The sequence below is a fragment of the Saccoglossus kowalevskii genome, chromosome 9, assembly GCF_978046115.1.
Source record: "Saccoglossus kowalevskii chromosome 9, keSacKowa6.1, whole genome shotgun sequence".
Lineage (NCBI taxonomy): Eukaryota > Metazoa > Hemichordata > Enteropneusta > Harrimaniidae > Saccoglossus > Saccoglossus kowalevskii.
Window position 1 is genome coordinate 821,575 of NC_140649.1, and position 16,080 is coordinate 837,654.

Here is a 16,080-nt window from a genome sequence, read left to right on the forward strand (position 1 = left end):
ACGAGTTCATGTTCCGTTATCTTTCGCAAGTAAAACAGGTCGATATGTATTAAACATGGCATTTGTTTTCTTGTTTTAACCCCCTTATTACGCAAGCTTCCGTCGAAGTGGTGTTTTTTTCGACGATTTGTGGCATGTTGCAAAACGAACGAAACATTGCGGCATTCTTAGCGGTGGATAAGGGATCGACTATGTCGTCACATTTATGTCTCGTTTGAAAGAGAATAAACAACCGCTCAGAAAAATATGTTGCTAATATTTAAGTGCGGTGCCTTGAAATCGCCTGCCCGACGTCCAAATTTCAAAAGGATGTTCGATTTGCAATGACGACTGTTCATATGTACTAGGCAACGTTACTAATTACTACTAGGGTCGGTGTTTGCATTAAAAATTATAGAACAAAAGATCAGCAAAGCGGTGCTTTTGTCGGCGATTTTGTCAAAGGGAATATTGATAAAATGTTGCAAAACAGAATCGCGAGTTGGGTGAAAAATTGCGCTGGCGACACCCGAGAAACACAGTGTCACGGTGCATTCGTGCATCAGTACACCGAAGAAATACATACATATTGTTGCGGACGACTATTGTAGACTGTGTTCGTGTAGTCTTCGAGTTTGTGGACAGTTAAAGTCGTGTGTGAATTTATTCAAGCCAGGAAAAGCAGGAGGGATAACTTATGGAAATCGTCTTTCCAATTTGATCCAGTGCGACGTTGTGAAAGGAGCGACTCTGTCGTCTCATCTATGTCTAGTTTGTAAGAGAAAGATTGATAGCGCAGAAAAAGCCGCCAATAATGTAAAACAGTGGCGTGAAATTGTCAGTCATTCTAATATCTCCCAACCTGTGAACGAAAGGGTTAAGCGTGCTGCCTTGAAATCGCCTGCCAAAACTAAAATGGCGCGTGTCACGTGATTTTGTTTACTAAAGATAGCGTGGGCGTTTGATTGACACTCAACTCATTAGTATTCCACCAAACACAGCTACATCTACTTTCTGGATGTGCGCAGTCAAATTGTATAGGAGACAAGCTGGAGTCTCGTGTGGCGATAGCGATAACACCGGGACGAATGGTCTGGGGTAGTAAGAAATAGACAAGGGATGAAGGCTCCAGCCAGCTCACATTTTTTAAACTCGAAAAAACAGACGAAAAAAATAAAAAATAAAATCTAAAAAAATACCAGGTTGAAGAATATTAGTTGCTCCTTCGAATTTCGCCAAAGCCTTACCTACATTTTACCGATATCTGCAGAAAAATCAAGAAAACTACACAAATTGACTCCATTTAGGAATTCCTAACGGTTAGTCCGAACGAACGACACCGTTGGAGGCGTGGCCTGTTCAGCATTTGTCAACAACCAATCACAAGACTGGTTACGAACTAGTTGAGCAAGGCTAACCGAGTCGTGACCTCGATGTGGTTATATTTTTTCAAGTTTAAAAAATGTGAGCTGGCTGGAGCCTTCATCCCTTGTCTATTTCTTACACTAGATACCAGCCGATATCCCCCCCCCTCGCTCATAGAGACTGCGTATTACAGTTGATTGTAGTTCCTGGGCTACCTGTGGTTGAACAGCTGACAAAAGTTCAAATACGTTTTGTTTTAACTATATATAATTATATGCACGCAACCTGACCCTTTGACCTCAATTTGGCTTGGACTGAATATTTTATTTTAAACAATATTCTGACGTGAAATACAAAATGTATTTCAACACAAGTACAACATGGTTGTCTGGGGTTTCTTTTCTGATTGTTGAGTCTTCGCAATGTGTTTTGTATAATTATTGTTGTTTTCCCCCGATGCTGAAGGACCGTAAAGCTAAATGGCAGTTACATGCATGGACTGAGTGAAAGAAAATATGGCAGAGCTCCAGAAGGAGTACCTACACTTTATGCAAATTTTTTTAAAATTATGCTAATTTATTCATGACGTAGCAGTTTCTGTGCTCATGAATATTCATTAATTTGTGGGTCATTACATTTTAAAAGGGGCGATATAGTGTCTGTTGTTGCACGTGACCTACAGCTGTCAACTGTGTTCGTTCTTCGACTGTGTTCGTTCTTTGATACCCCAGACCATTCGTCCCGGTGTTATCGCTATCGCCACACGAGACTCCAGCTTGTCTCCTATACAATTTGACTGCGCACATCCAGAAAGTAGATGTAGCTGTGATTGGTGGAATACTAATGAGTTGAGTGTCAATCAAACGCCCACGCTATCTTTAGTAAACAAAATCACGTGACACGCGCCATTTTAGTTTTGGCAGGCGATTTCAAGGCAGCACGCTTAACCCTTTCGTTCACAGGTTGGGAGATATTAGAATGACTGACAATTTCACGCCACTGTTTTACATTATTGGCGGCTTTTTCTGCGCTATCAATCTTTCTCTTACAAACTAGACATAGATGAGACGACAGAGTCGCTCCTTTCACAACGTCGCACTGGATCAAATTGGAAAGACGATTTCCATAAGTTATCCCTCCTGCTTTTCCTGGCTTGAATAAATTCACACACGACTTTAACTGTCCACAAACTCGAAGACTACACGAACACAGTCTACAATAGTCGTCCGCAACAATATGTATGTATTTCTTCGGTGTACTGATGCACGAATGCACCGTGACACTGTGTTTCTCGGGTGTCGCCAGCGCAATTTTTCACCCAACTCGCGATTCTGTTTTGCAACATTTTATCAATATTCCCTTTGACAAAATCGCCGACAAAAGCACCGCTTTGCTGATCTTTTGTTCTATAATTCTTAATGCAAACACCGACCCTAGTAGTAATTAGTAACGTTGCCTAGTACATATGAACGGTCGTCATTGCAAATCGAACATCCTTTTGAAATTTGGACGTCGGGCAGGCGATTTCAAGGCACCGCACTTAAATATTAGCAACATATTTTTCTGAGCGGTTGTTTATTCTCTTTCAAACGAGACATAAATGTGACGACATAGTCGATCCCTTATCCACCGCTAAGAATGCCGCAATGTTTCGTTTGTTTTGCAACATGCCACAAATCGTCGAAAAAAACACCACTTCGACGGAAGCTTGCGTAATAAGGGGGTTAAAACAAGAAAACAAATGCCATGTTTAATACATATCGACCTGTTTTACTTGCGAAAGATAACGGAACATGAACTCGTTTCGTGCGACTTCGGAACCCGAAGGAACACACCAACAACGTTGAATTTACCCGCTATCTTCCAAATATGGTATATTAATTTATTCAGTTGTTTATTTAGAGTGACGTCCGCGGTCGAATGCGATTGGCTATCGATGTCAGTGCAAAGGTCATATGAATATTAAAATTAAGTGGGCGGAAGGAAAATTGTATAGGAGACAAGCTGGAGTCTCGTGTGGCGATAGCGATAACACCGGGACGAATGGTCTGGGGTAATTTCTTACACTAGATACCAGCTGATACCCCCCCCCCCCCCCCCCCCCCCCGCCGCTCATAGAGACTGCCTATTACAGTTGATTATAGTTCCTGGGCTCCCTGTGGTTCAACATCTATAAAAAACAGAAAGACAATTATAAGACAATGTGAACCTCAGAAATTATTCTGTTAGTCCGAATTTTAAATGCGCGCGAGCGAGCAGGTGGGCGGTGATATTTCGGGGTTTGCGCGGTCGAAAATAAAACGGAAATTGTCCGGTCGAATTCAACAAGCGGTCGCAAAAGCGAGAGAAAAAGGTGATTGGAAAGCGGAAGCGGGCGGGAGGTTGTGCGAAAGGAGTACTGTAACTTTGCACAACTTTCTTTTAAATCGTTTTATTTTCCAAGTCAATATTCTATTTTACTAATACATTTTTTTCTAACGCAATGGCGAATAAAAGAAAGAAAGCGTTGACAGACGAGGCAAAGAAAAATCTGCCACTCAGTGTCGCACTCTGACACAGCAATTGTTTTTCAAACATCGGCCATTTTGTTTCACCATGAAAACCGTTTTATTAGATGTCTTATCAGAGACACTTGAAGAATTAGCTTGTTTGTAAACTGTCAGCGTGTACAGTGGGACAGTAATGTTTGTCAGAGGATTATCCCTCGTTGTTCGTTTGCATAACAATGGAAAACCCGAACGTTCCTGGAGTACGGACTCAAATGCCAGCAGTTTTCTTCATTTTTCACGCTCGAGCTTGAAATTATTCATTATCTGACACTCTTTATGAGTTCTATGATATCAGTGGTTAATATGTTTGGCCATTTTTAGTGTGTATTTATAATAATGCAGCAAATCTACAGTGTTTTATTAACCAAAACTGTTTTTCGCGTTTTTCTCGAGTTGAAGTTTTGATCGAGTACGACTCATTGGGACCGCCGCCAAATCAATTGCGCTCGGACTAGGACATTCAAATTCGCAGTTATCGTTCAAAAGATAATGATGGTGCGAAATATGTCTGGGTTTTTAAAGAAAATGCTTTGTCACAGAATAATAGTCTGTTAAAGGTGTTAAGTATGAAATAATTTGGGGACAAAAAAACAAACCTGCATAGAAATCGGAATAATAGGTCTTTTGATTATCGGAGACGCATTTCAATGGACTTGATTACGGACAATGCATGACGTAAATTTCACCAGGAAATTCCGCAGTGTGCTCTCGCAATCGCGGACTTAGTCATTTTTACAAGGTTCGCCATTTTTGATGTCACGTGATAATTATGTAAACAATGTCTGTCCAGTTTGTGCGAACTTGCACCTCTATACTTAGTCTTTTGATAAATATAACATAAATTACTGTTCTGAAGGAGACAACAGACAGAGAATGTTTTATTTAAAAACGTCACAAAACCTTCTCGCTACCTTAAGGCAATTGTCAATTTAGTGAGTGTAAACAGGGAACATCATCAATAAGCAGTGCTTCGTAATGTCCCCTTTTTCTTTGTGCATAATGTATTAACTGCAGATGGATACAAGGAAATAAAATGTATTGTCATTGTACATATTAATAACCTAAATTGTATAATTAACCAATTTTAAGCTTTCACACAGATAGCTAAGGTACTATTTATTCCATTTCAATGAAACTTGGTACATAGATGGTCTGTTACATTGCACAGACCTTATTAGTTTTACACTAAAATCTATTCATATTAATTTCCTGATTTGCATATTTAGTTTTCAGCTTTTCATCAATGTCTCAAATAAAGGGAATTTAGAATTAATTTTTACTCCAATACACAGGTGTTCTTTCTAAGCTTTCTTTGATTGCTATCTTTGTTTCAATTTTTAGATTTGGAAAGAACATCATAGTAAAAAAGACATGATTTCTGCTGCTATTCCAGTGAGTTATAATTTCTCTTTACTTTACAATTCTTATAATACTGTGCGTTGCCAGCATGGTGGATTCTCATTGGTTGATTGTTACCATATGCTGCTTGGTTACCCAGTGTTTAAGGTCATTGTTTGATCAAATCCAGTGTGTGAATGAGTAATATCTAAATTTTTCCCCTGTCTGTACAGTATATTTATCAAACAATAATTCTTTTATGTTATGAAATCATTTTAGTTTGAAAATTATGATTATGTTTTTACATTTTGTAATTTTCTAGCATATTATTGTGCATATATCCAAGTTTTTGACATTTTGTGGTATATAAAGCAAAGAGTGTGTGATAACAATATATCTATAATCTATTGTTTGCACAATTTCTGTGTTATTAACAGTATGTCACTTTTTAGTCCCCGTTCGGACGTAGTCCGAAAACGGGGACTTATGTTTTGCCCTGTGTGCGTCCGTCCGTGCGTGCATCTGTGCGTCCGTGATCACCTGTATCTCGAACATGCATGGACCGATTAAGTTCAAACTTCACTCATACATCACACATTATATGGGACATATGCACATGCATTTTTTTCATGATCCGATAAACGATAGCCTAATAGCGGCCATTTTAAGGCCGAAAATGCATCAAAATCACACATTTTCACCATTCCGAACCCGGATCTCAGTTATACATGGACGGATTTTGTTCAAATTTGGTACATACATTAAACATAATAGGACCTTGATGCACGTCATTTTTTTTTCTGATCAAGTTCGAAATAGCCGACTGGCGGCCATTTTGTTTTAAAGAATTCAGTTCTGGATCCGTATCTGAGACATGCTTGGATTGATCGAGTTCAAACTTCACACACACAAGGTACATCATGTCACAAATATGTATGTGCATTTGTTTCATGATCTCATTAACGATAGCCAAATGGCGGCCACTTTAAGGCCGAAAATGCATTGAAATCACACATTTTCACCATTCCGGACCCGGATCTCAGTTATGCATGGACGGATTTCAGTCAAATTTGGTACATACATTAAACATAATAGGACCTTGATGCACGTTATTGTTTCACACATTTTCACCATTCCGGACCCGGATCTCAGTTATGCATGGACGGATTTCAGTCAAATTTGGTACATACATTAAACATAATAGGACCTTGATGCACGTTATTTTTTTTTTCGGATCAAGTTCGAAATAGCCGACTGGCGGCCATTTTGTTTTAATAAATTCAGTTCTGGATCCGTATCCAAGACATGTCTGGATTGATCAAGTTCAAACTTCACACACACATGGTACATCATGTCACAAATAGATATGTGCATTTGTTTCATGATGCGCTTAACAATAGCTGAATGATGGCCATTTTAAGGCCGAAAATGCATCAAAATCACGTATTTTCACAATTCCGGAACCTGATCTCAGTCATGCATGGATGGATTTTGTTCAGATTTAGAACAATGTGTTGTACATATGCAGGTGCTTTTCGGTCATGATCTGCTTTGAATGTATATGTCACTCAAATATGAACGGAACGGGGATGTGTCATTGACAATGACTTGTTATTTCCTGAATATGACTTCATTTGGAAATTTTTTGATAAAGTTGAAAAATATTAATATTGCCAATCTAGGTGCATGTACAATATTTGCTCTTATTAAAATCACATCTCTACCGTACTTCCCCAGGGGCCTGAACATGTAAAATCGGGAAAATTAGGGAGTGGGCTTATACTCGAGAACCACCTCAGAAAAGATATTTTTTTTGGGGGGGGGGGGTAAAATTGTAACCATCTTCCCAACCATGACAAATTATCCAAATTACATTTTTCGTTCACAGTACCGGTCTATATTACGTCTTTTTAATTTCCACGACACTTTTACAATGAAGAAACAAACATGTTCATAAAAATATACACATTTTATTACAATACGATTTACATATCGTCTGAATTTACGGTGCAAAAAGTCGAGGGCAAGATCTTTATCATTATCTTTTTTGTGGAATGTTTTCGATCGTAAGCAAACTCTCGATACAAAGCAATTTACGCCATGGTGTTTTGCATCATGACTTGACCTGAACAACTTTCTTTGACCTAACAGGTCACGTCTTTTGTTAACCAATCAAAATGTTGTGTCGTACAGACGTAGTTTACCGATTATTGACAAACTAATTTTGTCAATGGAAAGAGGAAGTGAATTACTGCAATGTTAAAATGCGATCTGATTTCGACAAAAAAAAACGGTAAACTGAGGGTGGAGGAAGTATTTATATTTTTCACGGTCGCCATTCATGTCGAAGAATAGTTTGCTCGTTCACATCCCATTCACCAAAGTCTCAATGGACACGATTATTCAGAAAAGTAAAACGATGTTCAATGACCAGGTTTCACGACTTGACGATCACATTTTTGGCGTTTCTAAAACTACTACTCAAAAGAAATATGGATTACTTCAGTATTGCAACATCGGGGTTCATCCTGAGTAAATAACAGAATAGAAAATGTGTGAACCATGTTCCGTACGTTCGCCAGCCTGAAATTAATGCAAGTTTTTTCCTAAAAGCAGGAACCAAACTACCGTACCACTCACAATTATTATGCAATGAAATACACTTTTTACATGCATTTTTTGATAAATGTCATCGATTCCCGTTAAAAATACCATGGGCCTATACTCGGGGATGCCCTAAACTTGTTAAATGTCTAAAAACAGACCGGTGGGCTTATACTCGGGGAGGGGCTTATGCTCAGGGAAGTATGGTAATTGAGGTGAATGTACCATATTTGCTCTATTACATGTAGAATGACATCTCTAATTGAGGTGAATGTACCATATTTGCTCTATTAGAATCACATCTCTAATTGAGGTGAATGTACCAAATTTGCTCTTATTAGAATTACATCTCTAATTGAGGTGAATGTACTATATTTGTTCTATTAGAATCACATCTCTAATTGAGGTGAATGTACCATATTTGTTCTATTAGAATCATTTCTGTAATTGAGGTGAATGTACCATATTTGCCCTTATTAGAATCACATCTGTAATTGAGGTGAATGTACCAAATTTGCTCTTATTAGAATCACATCTCTAATTGAGGTGAATGTACCATATTTGCTCTATTAGAATCACATCTCTAATTGATGTGAATGTACCATATTTGCTCTATTAGAATCACATCTCTAATTGAGGTGAATGTACCATATTTGCTCTATTAGAATCACATCTCTAATTGAGGTGAATGTACCATATTTGCTCTATTAGAATCACATCTCTAATTGAGGTGAATGTACCATATTTGCTCTATTAGAATCACATCTCTAATTGATGTGAATGTACCATATTTGCTCTTATTAGAATCAGTTCTCTAATTGAGGTGAATGTACCAAATTTGCTCTTATTAGAATCAGATCTCTAATTGAGGTGAATGTACCATATTTGCTCTATTAGAATCAGATCTCTAATTGAGGTGAATGTACCAAATTTGTTCTTATTAGAATCAGATCTCTAATTGAGGCGAATGTACCAAATTTGCTCTTATTAGAATCAGATCTCTAATTGAGGTGAATGTACCAAATTTGTTCTTATTAGAATCAGATCTCTAATTGAGGTGAATGTACCATATTTGCTCTATTAGAATCAGATCTCTAATTGAGGTGAATGTACCAAATTTGTTCTTATTAGAATCAGATCTCTAATTGAGGCGAATGTACCAAATTTGCTCTTATTAGAATCAGATCTCTAATTGAGGCGAATGTACCAAATTTGCTCTTATTAGAATCAGATCTCTAATTGAGGTGAATGTACCATATTTGCTCTTATTAGAATCAGATCTCTAATTGAGGTGAATGTACCAAATTTGCTCTTATTAGAATCAGATCTCTAATTGAGGTGAATGTACCATATTTGCTCTATTAGAATCAGATCTCTAATTGCGGTGAATGTACCAAATTTGCTCTTATTAGAATTACATCTCTAATTGAGGTGAATGTACTATATTTGTTCTATTAGAATCACATCTCTAATTGAGATGAATGTACCATATTTGTTCTATTAGAATCATTTCTGTAATTGAGGTGAATGCACCATATTTGCCCTTATTAGCATCACATCTGTAATTGAGGTGAATGTACCAAATTTGCTCTTATTAGAATCACATCTCTAATTGAGGTGAATGTACCATATTTGCTCTATTAGAATCACATCTCTAATTGATGTGAATGTACCATATTTGCTCTATTAGAATCACATCTCTAATTGAGGTGAATGTACCATATTTGCTCTATTAGAATCACATCTCTAATTGAGGTGAATGTACCATATTTGCTCTATTAGAATCACATCTCTAATTGATGTGAATGTACCATATTTGCTCTACTAGAATCACATCTCTAATTGATGTGAATGTACCATATTTGCTCTATTAGAATCACATCTCTAATTGAGGTGAATGCATCATATTTGCTCTTATTAGAATCACATCTCTAATTGATGTGAATGTACCATATTTGCTCTATTAGAATCACATCTCTAATTGAGGTGAATGCATCATATTTGCTCTTATTAGAATCACATCTCTAATTGATGTGAATGTACCATATTTGCTCTTATTAGAATCACATCTCTAATTGATGTGAATGTACCATATTTGTTCTATTAGAATCAGATCTCTAATTGAGGTGAATGTACCAAATTTGCTCTTATTAGAATCAGATCTCTAATTGAGGTGAATGTACCAAATTTGCTCTTATTAGAATCAGATCTCTAATTGAGGTGAATGTACCAAATTTGCTCTTATTAGAATCAGATCTCTAATTGAGGTGAATGTACCAAATTTGCTCTTATTTGAATCACATCTCTAATTGAGGTGAATGTACCAAATTTGCTCTATTAGAATCAGATCTCTAATTGAGGTGAATGTACCAAATTTGCTCTTATTAGAATCAGATCTCTAATTGAGGTGAATGTACCAAATTTGCTCTTATTAGAATCAGATCTCTAATTGAGGTGAATGTACCAAATTTGCTCTTATTAGAATCAGATCTCTAATTGAGGTGAATGTACCAAATTTGCTCTTATTTGAATCACATCTCTAATTGAGGTGAATGTACCAAATTTGCTCTTATTAGAATCAGATCTCTAATTGAGGTGAATGTACCAAATTTGCTCTTATTAGAATCAGATCTCTAATTGAGGTGAATGTAGCAAATTTGCTCTTATTAGAATCACATCTCTAATTGAGGTGAATGTACCAAATTTGCTGTTATTAGAATCAGATCTCTAATTGAGGTGAATGTAGCAAATTTGCTCTTATTAGAATCACATCTCTAATTGAGGTGAATGTACCATATTTGTTCTATTAGAATCAGATCTCTAATTGAGGTGAATGTACCAAATTTGCTCTTATTAGAATCAGATCTCTAATTGATGTGAATGTACCATATTTGCTCTATTAGAATCACATCTCTAATTGAGGTGAATGCATCATATTTGCTCTTATTAGAATCACATCTCTAATTGATGTGAATGTACCATATTTGCTCTATTAGAATCACATCTCTAATTGAGGTGAATGTACCAAATTTGCTCTTATTAGAATCAGATCTCTAATTGAGGTGAATGTACCAAATTTGCTCTTATTAGAATCAGATCTCTAATTGAGGTGAATGTACCATATTTGCTCTATTAGAATCAGATCTCTAATTGAGGTGAATGCATCTTATTAGAATCATATCTCTAATTGATGTGAATGTACCATATTTGTTCTATTAGAATCACATCTCTAATTGAGGTGAATGTACCATATTTGCTCTATTAGAATCAGATCTCTAATTGAGGTGAATGTACCAAATTTGCTTTTATTAGAATCAGATCTCTAATTGATGTGAATGTTCCATATTTGTTCTATTAGAATCAGATCTCTAATTGATGTGAATGTACCATATTTGTTCTATTAGAATCAGATCTCTAATTGAGGTGAATGTACCAAATTTGCTCTTATTAGAATCAGATCTCTAATTGAGGTGAATGTACCAAATTTGCTCTTATTAGAATCAGATCTCTAATTGATGTGAATGTACCATATTTGTTCTATTAGAATCACATCTCTAATTGAGGTGAATGTACCATATTTGCTCTATTAGAATCAGATCTCTAATTGAGGTGAATGTACCAAATTTGCTCTTATTAGAATCACATCTCTAATTGAGGTGAATGTACCAAATTTGCTCTTATTAGAATCAGATCTCTAATTGAGGTGAATGTACCATATTTGCTCTATTAGAATCAGATCTCTAATTGAGGTGAATGTACCATATTTGCTCTATTAGAATCACATCTCTAATTGATGTGAATGTACCATATTTGCTCTATTAGAATCACATCTCTAATTGATGTGAATGCATCATATTTGCTCTTATTAGAATCACATCTCTAATTGATGTGAATGTACCATATTTGCTCTATTAGAATCACATCTCTAATTGAGGTGAATGTACCATATTTGCTCTATTAGAATCACATCTCTAATTGAGGTGAATGTACCAAATTTGCTCTTATTAGAATCAGATCTCTAATTGATGTGAATGTACCATATTTGCTCTATTAGAATCACATCTCTAATTGATGTGAATGCATCATATTTGCTCTTATTAGAATCACATCTCTAATTGATGTGAATGTACCATATTTGCTCTATTAGAATCACATCTCTAATTGAGGTGAATGTACCATATTTGCTCTATTAGAATCACATCTCTAATTGAGGTGAATGTACCATATTTGCTCTATTAGAATCACATCTCTAATTGAGGTGAATGTACCATATTTGCTCTATTCGAATCACTTCTCTAATTGAGGTGAATGTACCATATTTGCTCTATTAGAATCACATCTCTAATTGATGTGAATGCACCATATTTGCTCTATTAGAATCACATCTCTAATTGATGTGAATGTACCACATTTGCTCTTATTAGAATCAGATCTCTAATTGAGGTGAATGTACCATATTTGCTCTATTAGAATCACATCTCTAATTGATGTGAATGTACCATATTTGCTCTATTAGAATCACATCTCTAATTGAGGTGAATGTACCATATTTGCTCTATTAGAATTACATCTCTAATTGAGGTGAATGTACCAAATTTGCTCTATTAGAATCACATCTCTAATTGATGTGAATGTACCATATTTGTTCTATTAGAATCAGATCTCTAATTGAGGTGAATGTACCAAATTTGCTCTTATTAGAATCAGATCTCTAATTGATGTGAATGTACCATATTTGTTCTTTAGAATCAGATCTCTAATTGAGATGAATGTACCAAATTTGCTCTTATTAGAATCAGATCTCTAATTGAGGTGAGTGTACCAAATTTGCTCTTATTAGAATCAGATCTCTAATTGATGTGAATGTACCATATTTGCTCTTATTAGAATCAGATCTCTAATTGATGTGAATGTACCATATTTGCTCTATTAGAATCAGATCTCTAATTGAGGTGAATGCATCATATTTGTTCTATTAGACTCACTTCTGTAATTGAGGTGCATCATCGTCCGCCTGTACGGTGTTGTTTCGCTCGGACATTCCTCCAGATAGTGGAGTGCTTTGCCGGAACATTCACCTTGAAAATTCAAGATGAGGTGCATGTACCATATTTGTTCTATTAGAATCACATCTCTAATTGAGGTGAATGTACCATATTTGCTCTATTAGTGTCACTTCTGTAATTGAGGTGAATATACCATATTTGCTCTTATTAGAATCACATCTCTAATTGAGGTGTATGTACCATAAAAACTTAAATTTTGACCGCCTGTAAATAATAAGTTTTTTTAAAACTGGTTGAGGTTTTGAAATACAAAATTTATGTTGACATTTATAACTGGTCGAATTTTCATACTAAAAATCATTGATTATAAAATCATTAGATGGCATATAAGGTGCATTATTTGTTCTCAGAAAATTTCCGTCAATACACAATCATTCGCAATATTCATGGCCCAAAAAACAGATTATGACAGATTCATTGTGCTAATTCATTTCATCTGTATTCATCATGAAAGCTTTTAAAACTATTTCAGTACTCTTTTTACTTTAATAATGTCCCACATACGCTATATAGGAAGCACATATTCTGTGGAGAGGTGCATAGTGAGGCTGGTGAAAATTATAATATGCATACTCGAATACAAAATTTGAAAATGGATTTTTAGCTCCGCTGTCGACTTTGTCGAGCGGAGCTTATCATATGCGTGATTGTCCATTGTCGTCCGGCGTCTGTTGTTCTGTGTCAATGTTTTACTTTTTTGACTTCTGCTTGGAAACTACAAGTCTGATTGGTTTGATATTACATATATACATGTATAGGTACTACATGTGGAATTCTCTCAGATTTGTTCATTTTGTGATATCTTTAATTCTCTAATTTTGGTGAATAATTTTGTAATTTTTGGTAAAAAGTAATATTTTTCAACTTCTTGTTAAAAACCACAAGTCTGATTGCTTTGATACTATATATATAGGTACCTCAGGTAAATCTCTTTCAGATTTGTTCATTTCGTGATGATATCTTTAATTATCTAATTTTAATGATTATTTTTGTAATTTTTGGTAAAAAGTAATATTTTCAAATTCTTGTTGAAACCAGCAAGTCCGATTGCTTTGATACTATACATATTGTTCATTTTCTAATGATATCTTCAGTTCTTTAATTGAAATGTGTATTGTAACAGCGGAGCTATCTCAGTCGACAGGCTGCTTGTTTAGTCCCTGTTCGGACGTAGTCTGAAAACAGGGACTTATGGATTGACCTCTGTGCGTCCATGTATCCATGTGTGCGTTCGGACCTATATCTTAGATATGCCAGGGCCGATTACATTCAAACTTCATAAATACATCATACACAATATTATACGAATGCACATTAATTTGTTTCATGATCTGATTAATGATGGCTAAATGGCAGCCATTTTTGTGATGGAAAATCATCAATATCAAGCATTTATGGATGGATTTCTTTAAAACTTTTACCTTTTATTTTGTTGACGTCACTTCATTATGCAAATTAGTCTACAATTGAAATGCTTATTACAGTTAAAAAAAAACGTGCTAAAATGTAGAGCTCCATTTGCCAAAGCGTGTACAAATTGTTGCCTCGATTCCCAACTTTATATTTAAAAAAAAATGAGATTGTGTGTCACCAATAAAAAAAAGAACAAGCGTAGATCCAGAGTTTTCTTTGGGTTCACTGAGCACGGACAAATTAGTTGCGTAATTAAAAATGCTCAAAATGTCTGTCTGTGTCATTCTTGTCAGCGTAAGAAGAGAAAAGAAGGAAAAATGTGTGTCGAACCAAAGATCCATTGTTTTAAAACGCACGTATTACAATTTTGCGTAACTGCCATGGTGTCCAAAACTGTGGGATTAAAGGTTACTTTGTTCTAGAAATAAGATTGGGAGAAAGGAAAAAAAGCGATGCAGAGTTAACGTTTATTTAACGAACGTACGTTTTTATTTTGTTTAACTACCGCTTCAAAATGCATGGAATTAAACTTCATATTGGCCCAGAAGTCACACTGGGAAAAAGTAAACAAAAAAGGTTCGCTTGCTATCGGCCGTAACATGTACATGCCAGTGTTTTGAAAACGAGAAGGGAACAAGACACCGATGTGTGGAAAGACGATATTACTGTTCAATTGGAGTATTCTGCAATCGTTCCTGTCATCCAAAGTCGCCAGTCAGTAACTACTTGTAAGCCTAGGGCACTATTCAATAAATCTGAGGCTTCAGCTTGACATGTGACATTTTGTGTGTGTGTGTTAGTCTGAAATAAAGTCATTCGGACAAGTACACGATATTATTAAAAATAGATTTGCTACAGTTCCGTGAAACTCAATGCCTTGGTTTGATTTTGTTCGAAGATATATTGCTGTGTATTGAAGTGATCCCTCGCTTATCAAATGGTCGGATCCAAAGAACAAAATTGAAAACACAGCAGATCTTTGAATTAGAATGTCTCTAGACCCATCCCCGTCCTCCATAAGAGGACACGTTTTGGCAGTGAACTCTCATACCACAAGCGAAGACGTTGATGTTTTATCCGTCCAAACTTATCGAATCTACTTTTGCAGTGCTATTATTTTTTTCCTGTCAACATGCCTCGCCAATCGAAGAGAATGCGTAAAAGAGGTAAGCACTGTTTTACCATGGTTTTACTTAGTTGTGGACGCAGAGCCAGCCCAATGTATTACTGTTATGTACGGCGCATTTGTATGAACAAGCTGCAGTTTTTGATCGCGTGTTTTATTTTCAGGTTTTTATTTTAATTCGAGACGGCGACTCATTTTCGAAATCCAATCCATCATTTTTACCGACAACATCTGTTGTTATTGTTTCCAATACCGGTACCGTAATCATAACAAACGTGCCGATTATATTTTAACAGCGACCTAAACAAACATCGGTTTTCACTGTATCACCTAATTACCCTAAGAAATAACTGATGGACCTTGGATACCATTCGAATGCTCGACTGAAATAAATACACCTTTATTTTTGCAGACCCAAAGTTTATACTAGTCCAATTTAAATGTGACAACAAATTATTGGTGTGTAAATCTCAGAGAGTGCATTCGGGCGTTGTCACAGCAGGTGGCGAAATTTATTTGAATTGAAAGAAGGGCCCACTAATGGTAAAAATCTTACAAGTGTCTGGTAAGTTTCAAGATAAAAATATGTTTTTTTATTGCATCCTTATAAACACAATATTTCTGTCGGTGATAGCAATTT

The 16,080-nt window shown here is 35.9% G+C and overlaps 1 protein-coding gene across 2 annotated transcripts in view; it reads left to right on the plus strand.

Annotated features, from left to right (window-relative positions):
* Positions 1-16,080, plus strand: part of LOC144352383 (ATP synthase mitochondrial F1 complex assembly factor 1-like) — a 155,615-nt gene that overhangs the window by 61,494 nt on the left and 78,041 nt on the right. For both annotated transcript variants that reach the window (XM_085503028.1, XM_085503029.1), the window contains exon 5: positions 5,235-5,285. In XM_085503028.1, the coding sequence (XP_085359154.1) occupies positions 5,235-5,285 (51 nt within the window). The remainder of the gene's footprint in view (positions 1-5,234; positions 5,286-16,080) is intronic.